We start from the raw sequence: 21,553 nt of genomic DNA on the forward strand, positions 1-21,553 counted from the left end.
GTTAAATAAAGCAAGAATGTCAACATAACATTTCCACTGGATCCTCTTTATTGCACAAGTGGTTAAGGGGCAGTGGCATGACTAACATGGGTACAATTGAGTAATGACTCGGGAGGGGGGGGTGGGGGTGGTGGAAGGTTCTCTCAATTTATAGCCAGCATTAGCTATGCTATTTTTACAGGGCTAGTACAGAAACATCAATGCTATAGATACACACTACAAGTGTAACACACACACACATACTGTACTTACGCATGCTAAGTGATATCTGGTCACTACTCTTTCTGAGCCACATGCAGCTTTGAGGAAAAGCTGTGACCATAATAGAGGAACGCAGTAGGTTTTGAGGGTATCCTGCATTCGTACACTGTACATCATGTGGCATCAGGTCATTATAAATCCAGAACTCTCTTGGAGGTTAAAATTGATATAGAAAATAAAGAAGCATTAACACAACTCTTCAGAACAGCTTTGCATCAAACACCTAAAAATTTATTTTATATACAGTTTACATATTTATACACAGGAGAAAAAAGAAACGTTCTTGCTGATGGGTAGATTTAGAAAGCAGATCTGGAGTCGATACAAGGTAAAGACATCCCAGGCTACAGCTTTCCTGAGATAAGCAAACTCGTGGCTCCAGTTGAACTGCTCACACAACTCAGTGGTTTAGTTTCAGCATAACTAATAGTCAGGATAAAGCACAGCGCTGGCAACGGAAAGCATCATGGTTAACGCTCAGTGTAGGCATCAAGTCATTCCAATCAGATATGGTAGATGGCATGAGTATTGTACAGCTCTCTCCACATTGCAGGATTGTCATTGGAAACCCAAAAGCAAGGATGTTCTTCTACCCATTGCCCTGGTAATAATCGGTGAATTTTACTGACCTTAACTGTATTGGGTCAATAATCCCAACCTCTTCAGAACTTGAGACTGTACCTTTTGTCTACTTAAACAATTCTAATATTTCCATGGAGATGTAGGGAAACACCTTTCAAAAAAATAATTCATCTCTGGTATAAAATTCAGGTAAACAAAGCATCACTAAATTCAGCTGAAATTTATTCCCAATGCTTGCAATTTTGAATACATACTGGACAGAACCAGAAGTCATGCCATAGAACAGTGCAAGTTATTACACCATGCTGGATCATCCATTAAAACAATTATTCTTGGCCTACCCTGATGGCTCACTAACTACCAGCACATCACAGTAATCAGCGTTGAATAGTACAAATCCCATTCACATTTCCTACATTTGTGCTAGTGCTAGTTAGTATACTGTAGCCTTATTCTATAAAGGAGTGCAGCTTACTTCAGAGCTTATATGGCCCCAGGACTGTGCAATGACCTCAATAAGTTTTATTAAACTGACATTCATCAGATGGGTCTGAGCTAGTTTCAACCACAATGAGCAACCCCTCCCTCCTCCCCTCCCCACCCAATTTTAACCAGAATGACAACCTTGTATAGTTCTTGCAAACATTCTCATGCCAAGTACAACACATCATTGCAATGCTGAGAGCCATTATCACAATGGATACTTCCAAGTGAGGTACAGAAGATATGACAGATACAACAGAGCTCCAGCTGAGACTCCTTTAGCCACTTGCTCATCTTTAACATCAGGAGCACCTCTTTGATAAACCAACGAGACTTTCCATTTCTTACCTTAACTTTGTCCTCTTTCAGAAAGATTGTCATACATCACACGATTGTGGATTTTGAACACTAAGAACAGGATTGAGGAGGCTAATGTTACTTTCCTTAAGACTTATAAAAGCTATCGAAGCATACGGCCACTCAGACTCAATTTGAATGCAAGTCACATGGTGCCTTTGTACAGTGCTGGCCGAGTTTGTGCTCAAACCCTTTACCGCTAGGCCCCACCGCCCAACAAAAGCAATATTCTAAGATAACAAATTTAATTAAACTTAAATATTTTCAACCACCTAACATAATGCTCAGCAAGTGACGGTGCTAGGAAATTCCTAGTGAAATACAACGCAACTGTCTGCTGAACAAAGCTCTCTCCCCTCTCCCCCCAATTATGTGCCGCTTTCCAATTCTTTGATGAGCCGTCCCCAATGGGAATCAGCCAGAAACCGTCTAATTTCAATTCAGATAAAGCTCCTGGTCATCATATTGAAGCGGGATTCAGACACAAAGTTTAATGGTAAAACCCACCATTGCAATATCCACTCAAGCACCACTAAGCCACCTTCTGCCAATTCAAACATGAAATGAGACAATTGAATGGCAATGGTTTCAAATAAACAGGTTAAAAGTGGAAGTAACTTGAAACATGATATTAATCAGCCTCAACATTTTGTTGTTCAAATGCTGCTCACCAGTGGGACAAGTAGAGACGGGATCCAAATTCAAGCTGCCAGATATCAGAACAACGAGAAAAGGAATTGAAGAGTTTTAAAGCAGCCAACAGCTTGTTTTCCCATTGAGGGTCTGATAAAGAATAAACATTCAGTAAGATGGGTTAAAAAGCATTGATGGGATCTGATGAATGTAGATTTGGAATGCCACAACTGGAAATTTGACCCTCAAATAAAGGAATAAAGTACGGCCCAAAACAGCTTAGATACAGCAGCAGTGTGAAGGCTGTCAGGGATAATGAGGATTGGATAATCAGTACCCTAGAGGAGACCTTTTGGACAGTCAGATATCAGCACCATGTGCTGAATGAGGACTCTCTTCAGCAGAATGGAGTGTCTGGTATGTGGGCACCACTGCTGCCATATCCAAAGTTCCAGCGACAGCTTCATCCTACATGAACTGTTTATTCTCTTTTCATGAAAATAAAGAAGCTTTAAGTATCAAGAAATTAAAACCTTAAAATGACAACAGTACAGTTCTGGTGATTCAGTGAATGCTGATGTAGCCCAGGTAAGGATTTACACCAATCCACCAACCCTAAATACTCTGGTACATGCATAAAAGGCAGTATATTAATAAAGCAACAGAAGAAAATTTAAAGTAAAACTTTTGCTGTGTACCGAAGCCTTAGAGAGACAGAAACTTTGCCTTGTCTAGCCATACAGCCTCCAATTTACACCCAGAGTTGTTTTGTGCTTGTGCATAAAAAACACTGTGACATGCATAAACTTATCGATTGGTTTCCTAAGGGGAGAAAGGCAGGGTTGAAAAGCAGGAGAGATGAGCAAGACCGCTGGCAGCATGAAGGGAGGGAAGATGTGTTAACCTTGAAGTCAAAGCCGAGGGCATATGAGGGGAGAATGAACTTATTTAAACTCTTTCAGAAACCTGGGCAGTACTTCCAACAATAAAAAAATAGAATTGATCCATGCGCTTTAAAGAACACCGCAGAGAAAAACTCTTTAGTTCCCACATGTAATCCAGATAACAGTTATATGATAGAAACCACCCGCGGTTTGAAAGCCAACAGGGAAATGCAGTCCTCGGACGGTTAAATAGATACGATCAACCATTAGATGGGATGAATGAAGAAAATATACATTGTTGTCCAGGGATAGGAAAGGCGGTGGGGAGTGTATGCCACTCCAGTTCCTTGTGATGGCAATGGGGGCACAGGATTGAAGAAATTGTCACTGGCTAATTTTGTTTCCTCTATGTAGTCTAAATATGGATTTTTGCTTTTACTGACCAAATGTGCTTTACACAAATGAGATTGCAAGCAAGGTAGCTCCTCTCTATGGAGCCACGTACCAGAGCATCTTGAAACAGCATCTGCTAATCGCCTGGTAAATAGCTTTCCCTCCAATCTCATGTCACCTGAAACCATGTCAGGCCCAAGTTCTGCGGGAATGCTTAAAAACAGGGAAACCAGGGAAACCAGTTCCCTATTTTACGCTAATTTCTCCTGGCCCAAGAGAGTCTACATAGTCAAAAGCCCAAATTACCAGCTACATTTGTCAAAGGTCTAGCCAAACATGGACAGGCTGCTACTGGACTACGATTTCATGCAGGCCCCTACTGTAACCTCAGAACTAAGACAGGAAATTTCTTGAACTGCATGCAGTTCAGTGTGGTATTAACCCCCCACGTGCATTTTTTTGGGCCGCTCTGAAAAACAAAATGTGAAAAATCTGAACCGTCTCAGATAAAGAGAAAACCTGCAAATGTTGGAAATCAGGAATAAAACTAGAACTTTCTCTCCTGTGGGGCAAGTCCTTTCAGAAATGAGATCGGCCGTCACTTGCTTCTCAAAATTGCAGCGCTACTGTAGAGAGAAATGCTGAAGTGACAAAGGGCATTCCTATGGGTTGTAACAGAAGGCCCAACGTAAACTATGTTTGTTTATATCTTCTGTAGGATGCTAAAGTTATCCACGTGTATGAAAAGCAGAGGACACATTGCATCTGCACAAAGAATAAGGAGCTACTGCCGGGGATCTGAAACGAACGGAACCCTCTCGATTCACAACCCAAGAGATTTCCGCACAATCTGCTGAGCGATCTTGCAGAACTGTTCACGATCGTCACGCCACATCTTTGAGGCATCCACGTTGGCTCCACTTTCATCGTTTGGTTCTGAGTAAAGAAGAAAGCTAAATGAAACCAGGTCTTCAAAATGCATTCAGCAGTAACATTCAGCAGCAGCAACAAAAACTTGCATTTATATAACCCTTTAACACAGGAACGCACCTTGGAGCTCCTGCACCTCTCTCTGAGGACACCGAAGATCTGTCCAATTGACTAATATGGGGAAGGATACAAAAAGAACAGCAAGACATTCTACAGATCCAATCCTGGTAGGCAGAAAATCCTGTCCCAAAAGCTCTGCTACTTGCCCATTAAATGCAAATATGGAACATCAACATTGCTTCACATCATGAAGCGGCAATTCAAAATACCCTTAGATATCATACAGTAATAGATACATAAGGGGTGATATTCCTATAATGCCCAATGCCTCAAGAGGTACAACACTTTCTGACTAAAGAGGTTATGCAAAAAGAAACCAACAGCTGCATATAAAGGCAAATGAACTTATTTTGGTCAGCTTGGTAGCTAACGCAAGAGAAAAATTATCACTACACTTAAGAGCATCCAAACCAGACAGAGTTCCACAAATGTACGAAACCTACACATGAAAATTTCACTGGGTCTGGAATGGAATGTGCTTTTTCTCTCTGGAGGGATTCACCCCGTTTACCGAATTGCAGAGAGTATTAGGCACAAGTTGGCAAGAGCCAAGGCTTAGGAACACCGGAGTGTGGATTTGGATATTGCTGGAGTTTTTAAACCAACTAAAACCACAGAGCTTTCCATTGATAGCAATGTCTGGCAAGCTTGCTGCGGCTTGCCCAAGCCAAAACCCATTATGGCTTTGGCTGGCAAGGCTTACGGGAACTAGACAAGACAAATCCCTACTCCCAGTACTGATCTGGTCGGTCTGTTATCAGCAGTGCCCTGTAGTACTCCCTAATGTTAAATGCAAGGATTATTGATATTTTATTACACGTATTTTTGATCTCTCCTGTTGTAGTAGAGTTGATCCATACTACAATCAGGAGACCACACCGCATATATATACAAACTAACTCCATCACCCAATTAATTCCCCTTTTCAAATAGTTGGTCCAGCTGATTCTTACCTGCCAGCATGCTCACCACCGACAGCAGGATTTTCTCAACACTCTGAACAGGACTCCACCGCTCTGCACTGCTCTCGTATCCCATCGGATCATCTCCAGGAGCGTGCAGGATCGAGATGCACACCCTGCCATCTGGGTAAACTGCAGCACAAAAAAAAGCCAAGTAAAAAGTAAGAGAAGTTGCACAATTCACTATCAAAGTATCGCAATAAGCACCATAAGTAAGGACCCCTGACAGAGATTCCCATGCAAACAAAGGTAAGACAACAGACAACCCATCTAATTAGTCTCTGGTCAGCTCTAACTGGAACCTCTTGCGAAGCAAACACTCACTGTTAGGGTGAAACATCTCACAAGTGAACCGCATCTTTGGTGGACTCAGTGGATAATCAAGTGGAAAACTCAGAATGGCTGGAAACACTCCCCCTTCAAAACAGGTGTCCTCTGGGCCCCTGTGAATAGAACAGAATCAAGCATTTCAGTTAGTGTGAAGCCCTCTGAGACGTTATCTTACATGAAGGGCGCTGTATAAATGCAAGTTGTTGATGGTGTGGAGGCACACAGCAGCTAACCTGTCGCAGTAATGTTGCTCAAACAGAATTTTAAATGACAGGTTGTTAGTCGATTGGCAGATTGCTTTCCGGTGGTAATAATCCCTCAAAAAAATGGGATCACTCAATCCACGACTGTTTTTGGGACACTGCGGTGCGCAATTGGCTGCCATGTTTTGCCCACGAAATAAGGAATCAATCTACTTTACAATATATTCTGTGAAGTGCTTTGAGACATCTCAACAACGTGATAAGGCACTATATCAAATGCAAGGATTATTATTATGATTGTTTTGGACAAGAACTCTCTGGACATCCACCTGATCCTCTTACAGGAAAAGGGGTCTGTACCAGGGATAAATTTGACCTCTTATCAGGAGTCAGATTTTTGGGGGAAACTTTGAAAGTGACGCCTAATTTCTTCAAGTGCTTTAGCTTCACAGGGTGGGCAGCCAACTAGCAAAATCAGGCCAGGACAAGAACTTTTAAAGTGCTACAGGGCAAACCACAGAACTTCTGCTAGGAGGCTCAAGGAAGCTTGCTGAAAGATTTGAAGCAGCACAGACAAAAGCTGTTGGTTTCACACCAATATGGTAAGTTAATCTATCTGGACAGGTCAGTTACATAAAGTAATAAAGTCAGTACGTATCTTGATGTGAAGAGCCTGCAACCTGTCAAGCTTACCTTGTCACAACGGGGCTTAAGTTCACAATCTAGGCTGACACTAAAGTGCAGTTGGGTGAGGGGAGCACTATATTGTCAGACACGCTGTCCATCAAGCGGGATGTTAAATCAAGGACCATCTGCTGGTTAAGGTGGATGTACCAAATGAATTTAGCCATGAGACCAATGTCTTAACAATTTGACATTGTGTAGAGGTTTTATGAAAAACAGCTGAATTTAAAACTGTTCTAAATTTCTGCATAACTTCTACATTTTAACATGCAGAAAAGACTTTGGGCCTCAGATGTCAGAAGTCAAGGATACCAATGCACAACACTTGGAAGAGACAGGGCTGAGCAAGTGCTTAGCAATGATTGCATGGTGATTTCTGAGATGAACTGGAAAAGGGCAAGGATATGTTCGGAAATAATATGAACACAGCACAGTTAAGTCGAGGCTGGCTTCAGTCCAGAGACTGTAGAAATGGACAATATTAAACCAGGTGTACATCACAGTACTGGGATGAAGTAATGTCCCTCATTGAGGTTGTAAAATATGTAAAATGTATAATTACAATTTAAACACACCCAAAACCTTCTCTTTCATGTTTATATAAACAAACTTGGCAGAGACACAAACCACAGCCTCAAACACGAGCCAAATTCCAGGGGAAATCAAAGAGGATTATGAAGCCACTGGATAAACAGGAGCCAAAGGCTGGCTGAGCTGCAGTTGATGTAACTAGTTCACAATACAATAGGAAGAACAACTTGTATTTTTATAATATCTATAACATCAAAATGTCTCAAAGGGCTTTATTATAGTGAGTCAAGTATAGTATCTATTTTCTTTCAAGCCAAATGTGGCAGCCATGTTGCGCACAGCAGAGTCTCACAAACCACGAAAGGTCAATTTACTTGGGAGGATTTTTGGCCAGGATCCCGGGAGAAACTCCCTTCTCTTTTCAAATAAGTGTTATAGAGAATCTTTAGTATCCACCTGAACAGGCAAAGACATTGGTTTGTAAAGCCTCGTCCAAAAGACAGCACCTTCCGCAATGCAACGTCCTCCAAAGTTCGTGACAGTCAAGCTGATATGTATGATGTGGTGCAATCTGTCAACCTATAAATAGATGCAATATTCCCAACAGACTGCTCCTCATAGAGAGTGCAGGATAAGAGTGGCAGGTGGCATGTAAATATTGTAAGAAAGCTGCTTTTCTTAAAGCAAGCCACGTTTGATATTAACAGGTGCAGCTGAGTATTGAAAAACGCAAATTCAGTTGCTAAGAAACGTTCAGGTTGGTTGAGCAGTTTTCCCCACTGCAAATAAAAGAGGCTAATGTGCTAATCTTTGTTCAATTGCTCATTTAATTACTCATTCAGCACTTTAGTCTGAAATGGCAGGACAGGTATTATTTACACAACAAGGTGATTAGGCTTCTTCCATGTTGTAAGGAGTCGATCAGTGATGTTTGGAGGCAATGACAACATGTGATCTACAACTGAACAATTCGGAAACGATACCTTTGGATCAAGAATTTTAATTGAGTGTTTCTGTATGGTTCACAAATTCCGTGTGTGTAATATTAATTGTGTGTGTGAAGTAAATTTTGTACATGTGAGAAATATATTCTGTGTCTGAAGTGAATTCTGTGTACATGTGCGTGTGAATTCTGTGTGTATATATGTGTAAAGTGAATTCTGTGTGTACTCGTGTGAAGCAAAAGGGTTTAATATGTTGGAATTAAACTTTCTTAGTACAGAAGCATCTTTTGTCAGAAAGCTATTTGTTTTGTGAACATACTTTCAATAATAATCCTTCCATCTGATATAGCGCCTTATCACGTCTTTGCGATGTCTCAAAGCGCTTCGCAGAATATACTGTAAATTGACTGTATATTTTGTGGACAAATCTTGTGCTTGTGCTGTTTGAAAGCTTGCTTGTTGGTTGACTGCAGGACAGAAATGAAGGCAACTCTGTGTGAACTTCACTGCGTGCAACAGCAAACATAAGCATATAATGAGCTTATCTGTGCAGGTGGATACAAAGCAAGCTTCAGAGTTACTACAATCGTGTTATTCCTCAGCTTTTTGGCTACATACATGGCTGAACATCAGGTTTTACTACTGTGTTGACAGGTGTCGAAGAATGGCTCCCTTGCATGTAGTTGCTGGCCCCGGTGCCAACTGAAAGGTATTATTAGAGCTCTTTAATATTGACTGACATGCTGTTCCAGATGCTGTGAAAAGTGCTGATGGCTATGCAGGTAAGAAATAGGTTACAGGGAAACAAAAAACTCTCCCACAAAGTGTTCAATCTTACATGATTAAGGCTTCCCATTCGAAGAAGTTCTCCTCATTGATGGGACCTGTGAAAGGCAAAGATAATAATCACTTACAGTGAAATCCATCCACTTAACCCCCACCCTTTCCCCCAGCTCCACGCACCTAACTGACTCAGTGTGAATGGGGAAGCAGGGAGATCATTTACAGTGCTGCAGCACACACCTGAACAGTGGGAATGGTTGGAGAAAGCACAACAAATGGTAAAGTAGGTGAACAATCGACACTCAAAATTGGATTCAATCCATTTTATAATAATAATAATCCTTGCATTTTGATATAGCGCTTTTCACGTCTTCTAGACGTCCCAAAGCGCTTCACAGAATATACTGTAAAGTGAATTGACTGTATATTTGTGGGCAAACGTGGCAGCCAATTGCGCACAGCAGTGTCCCACAAACAGTCGTAGATTGAAAATGACCAATTTATTATTGTTTTGGTTTTGGAGGGATTATTATTAGGCTCTGTGTGGAGTAAGGAAACTTGCCCAAGGTTTCGCCCTCTGCCTGGAAATGAACCCAGGTCTCTCACTTGCAAAGCGAGTGCTCTAACCACTAAGCTACAGGACTCCAACAGCTACAGGACAGGATTTTCTACCCAGATAACATTTCATTAACAATGTGGTAACTAATGTGGTGGTGAGAGCAAGTGCCAAGTGTCAGCTTGGGTCATGTGTTTAGACTCTTGACTCAGTGTCAAAAGTTGTGGATTCAAGCGCCACATCAGGACTTGCTTCAGTCAGACATTCCAGTACAGTACCATTGCTGAAGGTGGAATGATTTCAACCAAGTATTAAAACAAAGTCACATTTCCCTACTCAGCACGATATTAAGATCCCATGACATTATCCCAAGTCCAACGGAGTTTCTCTTGGTTTTCTGGGCAACAATCCTCAAAATAAATAGCTTGATGATTTCATGGGTCCTTGCTATGTGTAAAATGGCTACTGGACTTGCCTCCAAAACAGTCACTAAAATTGAAATAAATTGCCAAAAACCATATATGTTTTGACATAAGGTGCTATAAAAATATCAACTTCTTTTTCTATACTGTAATACTTAAGTCATTGATATTTTGGCAATTTCTGCACCCTAACCAAGATCTGCTAACTTAACACAGACAGCAATTAAACCTGTAACCTTTTGGTCTACGACTCAGGGTTGCACTGGGCAGTATTTTGATGTTTTTAATGCGACATATAATAGTTATATATTAGGCTGTAGGTAATGACTAACACTGACATCTGTTGGAATTATACTTATAAGGAAAGCAAGCAGCTAGTTTTAAACACTATAGTGTTTTCAGCGACACATATCTCATACATAGTGCTAATTCAGCAGATACCCCAAACTCCATGGCACTTAGAACAGAAGGTCCATAAATGGACACGCGTATATAAGTCTTCATACATAGAGCCTTGTCATTTCATTAGACCCTACACACACATTGTTCAATAGCCCTCATACCCACATATGACGGCACGAGCGCAAGAGCCCTCACTGGGATCCTTGCAGAGAACCCACATGCATACACAGCCATACCACTTAACAACAAGGACTCCCTACAATCCAGGGCTTGCTGCAAAAAAAATCCCGATACATATATATGCTCAGGTGTGGAGAACAAGTCCTCTTAAAGAACATTTTTGAAAAATGTCACTCATTTGGATGAGCCCTCGTGCAGATAAGCATGGCCAGCTGCGTGAGAAGGATTGAAACGGCCTCACAGGCATGTTGTAGAATAAGACAACACTGTACGCAGCTCTACAAAACAAGCTCTGCACTGTCTGCTGCAGAACAAGTCTACATACATTTATTTGCGCATGCACATATCGAAGAAATCAGCCTACTTCAGATCAGTGAAGTGTGTGCTTTCAATGTGGTGCTCCTGTGTATTGTTAGCACTGTCCGGTCAAGTGCAATTGATTCGCTGGTAAATTTCTTTCAACTTTTGCTGCTGAGAATTTTTGCCATGAAGAAATGAGACATGCTTACCTGCAACAATTCCTTCTGGAGGATTTAGTGTTAATTCTGCAAATAGAGAAAGTAAAATAATTACAAAAGAATAGAAGTGCTCCTCTCTCACAGCTACTGAATAAAACCACTTCTGAACTAATCAAAATGTCAAATGGGGAAGGCTAAAAGTTTGAGAAAATTCTGTTCCCTCACACACAGACAAATCATTATCCTGGCTCAGTTGGCAGCGCTCTCGTTTCTGAGTCAGACCATTGCGAGTTCAAGCCCCACTTTGGGACTTTGACCTCTCAATCAATATTGACACTCCAGTACAGTGCTGGGAATGCGTGTGGGACTTGTGTGGAGTCCTGTAGCTCAGTGGTTAGAGTTCTCGCTTTGCAAGCGTGAGACCCGAGTTCAATTCCAGGCAGAGGACGAAACCTTGGGCAAGTTTCCTTACTCCACACAGAGCCTAATAATAATCCCTCCAAAAATCAAAAAAACCCAATAATAAATTGGTCATTTTAAATACACGACTGTTTGTGGGACATTGCTGTGCGCAATTGGCTGCCGCGTTCGCCCACAAATATACAGTCAATTCACTTTACAGTGTGTTCTGTGAAGCGCTTTGGGACGTCCTCCCGACGTGAAAAGCGCTATATCAAATGCAAGGATTATTATTATTATTATTAATGCCGCATTGTCAGAGATTCTATCCTTCAGATGAGACGTTAAACCATGTTCCCATCTGTTTGTTCCTGTTCAGGTAGACGTTAAAGATCCCACAGCACTATTTGAAAAGAGAAGGGAGCTTTGAGATGTCTCAATGAAGTGATAAGGCGCTATGATGTTCTGCAGGATATGTTATCCCCATCGGTGACTCTTGGTGCTAACTAAGGTGAATAAGCCAGTGCTGGGAAATGTAATACTTTTAGACCCACAGTGGGGTCAAGCAGTCTCAGAACTGGTGCAAGGAGCAGTAGAAGATAAAGCTTCCATAATGCTACCCAACCATCTCATCTGCCTGAACTACAATCTCAGTGAAACACCCCCTAATGTATCCACACAAAGAGACACCTTTGTATGTCAAATGATAGTATGGGTCTGTGCTTAGTTAGAAGATCTAAGATGGGGCGTTAACTGGTTGTTACAAAAATTGGCCTCGACATTCCTGGACAAGGAAGGAGGGGGTGGGGGAAAAAAAGAAAATTAGCCAATGGCTTCTACTCCTGGTTGCAATCTAACAGCTAATGCTGCAATGTCAGAGTGGCTCAGTTGTGAGAACTCTCGCCCGACTCAGGCCCATATTGCCCCCATACAATCAAGGTCGACACTCCAGTGCGGTGCTGGAGGCATGCTGGATTGTTGAAGGTGCCATCCTTCGGATGAGACGTTAAACTGAGGTCCTGTCCGACGATTCAAGTGAATGTTAAAGGTAACACTATTTGAAAAGAGAAAGGAATTTTTCTCAGTGTCCTGGTCAACAATCCCCCAAATAAGATTGGTCTTTTGCTTCGTGGCTGATTGCAAGACACTGCTGTGCGCAAACAGGCTGCTGTGCTTGCCCACAAAACACACAAACGCTGCACACTTGACAGTATATCCAATGATTCCTGGAACGAGTTGTTGCTTCCCAGCTTCGCTCCTTCCTCTCCCGCCACTCCAATCAAGTTTTCGTGCTGCCCACAGCACAGAAACAGCCCTGGTCAGTGACAAATGATATTCTGTCCACCTGTGACCAGGGCTCCCTCTGCTCCCTCATTCTCCTTGACCTCTTTGCTGCCTTCGACACCGTTGACCACTCTATCCTGATCCACTGCCTCCCTCTCACCTCAACCTCCACGGCTCTATCCTTGACTGGTTCAGATCGTACCTCTCACACCGCCTCCACTTCATCTCCACAAATGGTTTCTCCTCCAGCCCCCGCACCGTCTCGTGGGCATTCATCAGGGCTCTGTCATTGGTCCTCTCCTCTTCAATATCTATATGCTTCCTCTTGGTGACATCATCCGCAGACATGGGGTCAACTTCCACATGTATGCGGATGACATCCAACTCCATCTCTCCGCCTCCACCACTGCTGTCCTGACAGAATGTCTGTCAGACATCAAGTCCTGGATGAGAGCTAACTTTCTTTAGTTGAACGTCAACAAGACCGAGGCCCTATTGATTGGCTCCTGTCAATGCCTCCACTCTTCAGGCACTGACAGCATCACCATCCATGGTTGCACACTCCACCTTACTAAGCCAGTCCTTGGCGTCTTGTTTGACCCTCAACTATCCTTTCTACCCCACATCCGTGCCATGACCCACTCTGCCTTCTCCCACCTCTGCAACATTGCCCGGCTCCGCCACCATCTCACACCACAGGTCGCTGAAACCCTCACACAAACATTCATAACATCCAGACTTAACTATGCAAACTCCTTACTTGTCGGCCTCCCCAACTCCTCCCTCCATAGGCTGCAGGTCATCCAGAACTCTGCAGCCAGGCTCCGTGACCCTATCACCCTCATCCTCGCCCGGCTCCACTGGCTTTGTATCACACAAAAGATACAGTTCAAGATCCTGACCTCACATTCAAAGCACTCCATGGCCTTGCTCCCCCCTACCTCTGCGACCACCTAACCCCCTACCATCCTGCCTGCTCCCTCCGCTCAGCAGGCTCCGGCCTGCTTCATGTTCCCCACCTCACCCGCCCCACCAATGGTGGGCAGGCCTTCTGCCACTCTGCCCCCACCCTCTGGAACTCCATCCCGCAGTCCCTCTGCCTCGCTCCCTCCCTTGCCTCCTTCAAGACCCTCCTCTTCGATCATGCTTTTGATCATCCTGCTTCATGCCTGCCCTCAACCCTCCCCAATCCCAAACCTCAGCTTAGGTCCGAAACACTGACTGTCTTACCGCCTTGAGACATCCATGAAATGTGCTATACAAATGTAATTTGTTGTTGTTGAATCGTTTTGAGACATCCGGCTGATATAAAATGCTCCATCCCAAATGCGAGCTTTACTTAAGACAGCCCGTGTATATCAAGTGAGGGCAGGATCAGGCTGTCCCCATCTCCAGCTTCCCAGGATCAAATAAATCTGTGGATACTCCCTCACCAGGTTTAGAAAAAGAATGGTCATCTGGATGTAGTCTAGGACAGCTGGAGCACCCCACCAGCATAAAATCAGCGCGTTCATCATAGAAGTCGAGGGAAAAATGGCTTGTCTGAAATATGGCGATAGATAAGTGAGTGGTGCACACTCCTTCATAATGATTAATTCTTTAACTTGAACAACTCAGGGCATCATATCGAACTCTAGGCCTGACTCACCCTACAGTTACAGGCCATAATGATAGTCTGCTTCAAAAGAAGCAATTCAGCAGCAAGGCGTGTTACCGGACCACTCAATCCATTAAACTGGCACAGACCAAACCTTTTTAGTCAGCAGCACCAAGTTACTCATTCTAACAACAGGATCAAAGAAGCTAACAGCAAAATGTAAACACCTCCCGGCCTGTAGAGTGGTACATCACTCTCTCATCAAGCAGCTGTTAAAATAAAACACCCGATCACGGCACAGGCATGTTTTACAGGATCTAAAGCCAACAATATCACTGCAATGTTCCAAAAATCATAGAAATTAAAGCATAAGAGGTGGTCATTCGGCCCGTTGAGCCTAAAATGGGCTAGCTCACCTACTAGAATAACTACAGTACTTTAATCCCAATTATATTTTCTTGTATGTTTCAGAGTTAGAATAACAGACAGACACATCAGTAATAATAATCCTTGCATTTGGTATAGTGCCTTTCACGTTGGGAGGATGTTCCAAAGCGCTTCACAGGATTTATTGTGAAATGGGGTGACTTTGTATTTGTAGACAAAAGCAGCAGCTAATTTTGGAACAGCTTTGTCCCACAAACAGCCATGAAACAAATGAGCAGTTTTATTTGAGGGATTGTTGGCCAGCACTCCGAGAGAAACTTCCTTCTCTCTCGAACAGTGCCATGGGATCTTTAACATCCACATGAACAGGCAGATGAGACCTTGGTTTAATGTATCATCCAAAGGAAGACACCACCGACAGTACAACATACCTTCAGCATTGAATTGGGGTGTCAGCTTAGACTATGTGAGTTCAAGTCCCGACGTGGGGCTTGAACCAACAACCTTGTGACTCAGAGGGGAGAGTACTTCGAACTGAGCCAAGCTGACTATTCACAAGCACCTGTACACAGCCTGTAGTCATCCAGCACAGCCTTCTGTGCCCTACCAGTGGATCAGGCTGTGCCAAAACCAACTGAAATTAGTTTGAATGCAACAGCAGGAGCCATAGAGGGCCTCAGATCCTTAATGCAAAGCCAAAGTAATTCATTTAAATGTTTAGTAAACATAATTGGTTTGAGATCTCCAATTAACACCCCAGCCATCCTTACAGTGAGCACATCTCCCTGTAACAACCATAATAATAATATAATAATAATAATCCTTGCATTTTGTTTCAATGGATTTGCAGCCTCTGACAAGGGATATCATCCTGGCACGCAAGGAGACAGATTGGTAATCCTGCACCTCCAATTCAGTCACAATTAGGTATCTTCCATTGTGCCTCGTATACAATACAAATCACAGCAGCACTGAGACAGGCATCATGTTCCAACTGTGGAAGCAGGTCTGGCTTTCAACAGGCCTACAAAGCCCTTTAATCAGCACTCACGAGTATACATGAAATCTTACCCATTCACTCGGTCACAGGATGAGCTGGCAGCGTGGGAGCTAAAATCATAATCTAAATCTATGGGATTTCAGGTTAAACGGTTGCTGAATAGAAGAAGATGCTATGCGTTTTTTCCCAGGTGAATGGTCTGCTTTAATGCCAGACCAACAAGATCACAACACAGAGGCCACAGAGTAACCAGAGTCAATAAAGCAATGAGAGATCAAATTCGGATTTCTGATATCCTGAAGATTTCTGTACTTGGAAATCACTCAGATCTAATCTTTCTTCGTGAAATGAAGATTCTTTATACAGTATCATTTGAGACAAGTTTTTGAACAAAATCTTATTGTAGTCTCAAATGGAAACAAGGCACCAAAAAAGAAACTGTTCTTTACTCCAAAGCCCTAAGGGGTTTAAACAATTTAAACAAACTTAATATTTGGAGGTGGATGCTCCAAACTTAATATCTAATGAAAATACACATTCTACAGATTAAACTACATGTCTGAATCAGATTCTGCAGATTAATATAATACACGTCTGAACCTGGTCAATTTTCTTTCTGACATTAACTTTTACATCGCTTCTTGCTCAATGTTAAATGCAAAATACTTTTATTTTGAATGTTGATTGAACCTTGTATTTCCCTTATATCATTCACCTTCAAATTTTGTACATTCAGAATAAAAGTAATTTGCATTTGACACTGAGCAAAAAGCAGTATAAAAGTGAATGTCAGAAAGAATGTTAGCTTGAACCCACAAGCTTCAGACTCAAAGGTCAGACCCTACTTCTCCGCTCGCACCCTGTGCTCAGCTTACATGGGTTCAGACATGTATTGAATTTGTGACACACCCACACACTATTAGTATATTTATATTATTATTATAATTCTTATTATAACATTCACCGTCTTTCTTGTTTTTTTTCTCATGAGTTTTTCATTTGGCACAATGGCTGACTAAAACAGACGGTGTGGACTTGCAACATGATGTGGTTTTCGTTGCTGTCGAAGCAGGTTTGGACACTGAGTGGGGGTTTGGGGGTGGGGGTGGTGGGAGGTTGGCCATAGGTATGTTCAAAGAGGTAGGATTTGAGATCAGACTAAAAGATAGAGAGGGAGCAAGATGGAATAGTAAAGGGAGTTTCAGAGGTTGAGGGAATAGGAACTGAGAGGGCAGGGGACGCGCAGCAAACCCAAGTAAGCTGAGCATAGGGTGTGAGCGGAGAAGTAGGGTCTGACTTTTGATTCTGAAGCTTGTGGGTCCAAGCCACACATCAGAAAGTGGCTCAGCTGTTAGTTAGTATTCTCATCACTTTTAAGTCCAAAGGTTGTGGGTTCATGCTGCCCATCAGAATAATTTGATCTCGTAGTCTAGGCTGACATTCCAATACAGTGCTGGGGGAGCGCTGTATTGTTGGAGTTGCTGTCCTTTGGGCGAGATATAAAACCAAACTCCAGTCTCCCTGTTCAGGCGGATGTTAAAAATCCCATGGCATTCTTCAAAAAGGAAGAGTTTCTCCTGGTGTCCTGGCCAATAATCCCATGTTTTAAGAGTATGTCTGTCATTCAACATGAAGGAGAAACAACTGCAGGCATTTGAGATGCACTGAACGTACAGCAGCAGTGTACACACATGGTAAAAGTGAACAGCTTAGTTTTGAAGTCTTGCTAATTATTAACTTTCTCACATATAATAATAATTTTTGCAGTTCATGTAGCGCCTTATCACACTGAACCATCTCAAAGCACTTCTGAGTTTTCCACAAGTGTAGTGGCTTGTGTATAAATAGGTAAGTGTGTATTTTAAATGTAGGGACTGTACCCTATCTCCACATTGGGATAACAAAGTCAACTTGCATTTATATAGCACCCATGCAGGGTAGAGTCCTGGAGCTCTCGACAGTGGCAGAGTTTGACACTGAGCTATGGTGGAGAGGGAGGGAGGGGGGGAGGTAACCGTAAGCACAATCAAAAAGAAAGATATTTATGCGGGATCTGAAGGTGGGGAGGGAGGGGGCAAGGCGGAAGGATTGAGGAAGACAGTTTTGGGGCGTAGTGCCTGAAAGTACAGCCACCAATGGTGGAACGGAGGGCATGAGGGACAAATATGGAGTCCTGTAGCTCAGTGGTTAGATCACTCGCTTTGCAAGCGAGAGACCTGAGTTCAATTCCAGTCAGGGCGAAACCTTGGGCAAGTTTCCTTACTCCACACACCTAATAATAATCCCTACAAAACCAAAAACAATAATAAAAAAAATTGGTCATTTTCAATCTACGACCGTCTGTGGGACATTGCTGTGCGCAATTGGCTGCCGCGTTCGCCCACAAATATAGTCAATTCACTTTACAGTGTGTTCTGTGAAGCGCTTTGGGACGTCCTCCCGACGTGAAAAGCGCTATATCAAATGCAAGGATTATTATTATTATAAATAGAAGGCCGGAGCCAGCCGAGCGGAGGCAGTAGGTGGAGGAGCGGGGTGTAAGCAGGTCGGATAGATAGGGAGGTGTGAGGGAATGAAGTGATTTGAAAACGGGTGAGAGAATCTTGAAATTAATCCATTTCGTGATTGCGGGCCAGTGGAGCCTGGCATGGACTGGTGTGATGGGGGTATGGAGTCTCGTGCAAGTGAGTATCCGGGAGACAGGTTTCACTTGAGGATGTCCTCAAATGTCCTCAAACCTGAATGGCTTAGCATATTTGTGTGATTTATGAACATGATATACAGCCAGTAGTACTCCTGAGTGTTTTAACCACTGGAGGTCTCTTTGTAAATATAGCGCAGTACAAAGCAAAGCAGCACCTTCTAGTGACAGAAAGCTATTATTACACATTGCTTTCCACTTGATTCTCTTTTTCATCAACACAATCACACTAACATATGGACAGTAACACATTAGTGGATGTATATTGAAAACCAAAAAGAATTTCTAATGTCTATGATTAAATATTGCAGTCCAAAGCCTCCGGTCTCTGCAATATATGTAATTGTCATACTACAAAGAGTAAATACGAGCAATTCCTGATACCTCTCCAGATCAGACCTGCAGAGGCAATGTTAAGTGATCGTGCAAAAGTGGTCACTGAAACTCTGAGAAAGTACTGTATAGAGGTTCAAAACATGGCTAACACAGTATTTGCTAAGAATCCACGTACAAATTAATTTGTTCCAACAAACAAGAAAAAGTTTGAATTTCTATAAAACACTTTTTAAACACAAACATTGAGAGACTTACTTTTTATTTTAGATCTGCAGGTCACACACCTCACTCTCTGCATCATCAGGTTATACCACTACATTTCCGCACCTATCTCTCGTTCACCCATAGTATTCCAGCAATTTAATGTGCATGAAACACAAAGATGGCAGTTCTAGATTCTCAAAAAAAAACTTGTCCCTCCTGTGTAAATTAATCTGTGTTTATTTTCTAGTAAATCATCTTCAGACAAAGAGTAACAATCCATCAACACATGAAATTAAATTCATTAAACGGTTTCAAGCAAACAAAGCATCAACAACAACAACAACAACAAGATTCCATTTATAGAGCGCCTTTCACGTCAGGAGGACGTCCCAAGGCGCTGCACAGTTGGGTCATGACCCGAGCAGGGGGGAAATGGTCAGGGTGAGGGGAGGGAAGGGAGGGAGAGAGGAGGGGGGAAATGGTCAGGGTGAGGGGAGGGAAGGGAGGGAGCGAGGAGGAGGAAGAGAGTCGAGAGGGGGGGGGGGGAGGGGATCAATGGAAAGATTGGATTTTGACATGAATTTATTTAAAACTGAGACTCTGATCAAAGAAAACAACCTGATAGGAGGCAAATCTCTTCGGTTTAAAAGTTTGGGGAATGGTTTGTTTACAGTGTAAAACAAAGCGAAGAAACAAGTGTTTTGGAAAAACTTGGCTTAAATATATGCCAAAAAAGAGGAAATACTGTACATTCATCACCACCTAAAAGTACTGATTTATAAATCATCTCACAGAAAAGGCACCCTCCACTTAACCATTCAGTCTCCATCCTTCCACAGCACAAACTGCAGCATTGTATGCAGTGTACAAATCCCTTCTGTACGTGTCTGTGTGGCGTTTGCTGCACAGTTATGCATGCATACATTAATCAAAAAAGGTCCATTTTAATATAAACAGCAAGAGCCCAGGTTCCATGATTTGAAATATGGACAAATTTCATGTATACAGAGCACGACCTCTTCCCAGCTATCTGGCTCCCATATAGCTGAACAAGCCATCTTCCTCAGAACCATATTTCTACCCCTTCCCAAACCAAATCAGGTATGTTTGATAACCCAAGCCTGCTACCCAAATACAAAAGTGGCAGAATCCAGGAATCAAATCACTGCCATCTGCACCACCAGATTGAGAAAATAATTGGCTTTTGGAAAGAATATATTTGTTAGGCCTTTCCTGTATTATTCAAAAGAAGTGAACCTGTTCTCAGCATAATCAAAGAACTTACATATCAAGATTATAATACAATATAAATTGTACATTTATATAGCTGCTATATATAAATGTATATAGGTGCTATATAAATTTACATTTGTAATAGTACCTTTCATATCTGGAGGACACCTCAAAGCGCTTGAATTTTTAAAAGACAGAAAGATGGTGGCAATGCTCTCAAGCATTTTGTGCTGAGACACGTTGCCCACCTGGAAGCTCACAAGGAGTTCATAGTACCTATGGAAAGAACTCCCTGCTAGTTTCCAGGTGGGCAAACAATTTTTTGTTTGGTTTGGATGCTTTTAAGCATGGTGATGAGCTTCCGCCTGTGTAAAATACCTGGCTGAAGAAAAAAAATCTCACAGGCTGACCCACCTGTCTCAAACCGAGAAATGCTCTCCCGGTCTCAGGAAGATGTTTGTCTCAGTCTTTACCCCCCACCCCCAGGAGCTATTCTTGTTTGAAGAAAATATATAGACGAAACCTGAGTGAAGCACCGAAGACTGTACGCGCGGGTTACAACCATTCTTTAAAAAAAGGAATTGTGGAACGTCTGAGGATTCGGCATCAGAATTAAAACCAAACCGCGAGAAACTACTCGAAAGTGGTGGGTGAGGAACAACAATAACAAATAATCCTCGCAAAGCGTAAAATGCTGCAGATGCTGGAAACCTGAAACAAGAACAGAAGTGGCGGGGAACGCTCGGCGGCTCAGGCAGCGTCCACCGAGAGAGGAAAGTGAGTCAACGTTTCGGTTCGGTCGTGGACCCCAAACGTTGACCCACTTTCCTTTGCTCGGTGGCTGCTGCCCGAGCGGCTGAGGGTTCCCTCCCGGCCGCTTGTTGCGTGTTTCCCGGCAATCCTTGCACTTGATATTGCGCCTTATCATGTCGCTGAGGCGTCCCAGAGCGCTTCACAGGATATACTATGAAGTGAATCTACTCTAACTATACTCCAGTAAAGTTTCAGTCCTTCAGCATGAAAACGTCTGGGTGGTGTTGCCATAAAGTCTCACTGGAGGGGGAGGGGGAGGGGCGGGGGGGAGGGGGGGAGGGGGGGGAGGAAGGAGGGGCGGTTCCTCCCTCCCTCCCTCCTTCACTGGCTCCTCGGCCTCTCCTTTGCCCTCTCCCTCTCCCGCTTCACCCCCACCGGTCACTCACGCTTGTACTCGGCCATGAGCCTCTTCAACGCCGTCCCCGCCATCGCCACCGACCGCAGACACTCCGTCAGCTGCGAATCCGCTTCCGGGTCACCGCCCGTCTGACCTCTCCCCTC

The 21,553-nt window shown here is 43.0% G+C and overlaps 1 protein-coding gene across 1 annotated transcript; it reads right to left on the bottom strand.

Annotated features, from left to right (window-relative positions):
* Nucleotides 1-470: 470 nt before the first annotated feature.
* On the bottom strand, nucleotides 471-21,547 carry ube2g2 (ubiquitin-conjugating enzyme E2G 2 (UBC7 homolog, yeast)). The gene is made up of 6 exons (XM_042336343.1): nucleotides 21,439-21,547; nucleotides 11,150-11,185; nucleotides 9,136-9,181; nucleotides 5,930-6,048; nucleotides 5,597-5,737; nucleotides 471-4,529 (listed from the first exon to the last, which is right to left on the bottom strand). The coding sequence occupies exons 1-6, from the start codon at nucleotides 21,479-21,481 to the stop codon at nucleotides 4,417-4,419; spliced, it is 498 nt and encodes a 165-aa protein (XP_042192277.1). The 5' UTR covers nucleotides 21,482-21,547; the 3' UTR covers nucleotides 471-4,416.
* Between the last annotated feature and the right edge of the window lie 6 nt (nucleotides 21,548-21,553).

The sequence above is a fragment of the Callorhinchus milii genome, unplaced genomic scaffold (genome assembly GCF_018977255.1).
Source record: "Callorhinchus milii isolate IMCB2004 unplaced genomic scaffold, IMCB_Cmil_1.0 Scaffold6, whole genome shotgun sequence".
NCBI lineage: Eukaryota > Metazoa > Chordata > Chondrichthyes > Chimaeriformes > Callorhinchidae > Callorhinchus > Callorhinchus milii.

Excerpts from the sequence above, each read along its gene's own strand:
- ube2g2 (XM_042336343.1), bottom strand. The coding sequence starts at position 21,481 with ATGGCGGGGACGGCGTTGAAGAGGCTCATGGCCGAGTACAAGC. Across the intron at positions 9,182-11,149 it reads TCCAGAAGGAATTGTTGCAG|GTCCCATCAATGAGGAGAAC; the intron begins GTAAGCATGTCT and ends TGCCTTTCACAG. Across the intron at positions 5,738-5,929 it reads TGAGATGTTTCACCCTAACA|TTTACCCAGATGGCAGGGTG; the intron begins GTGAGTGTTTGC and ends TTTGTGCTGCAG.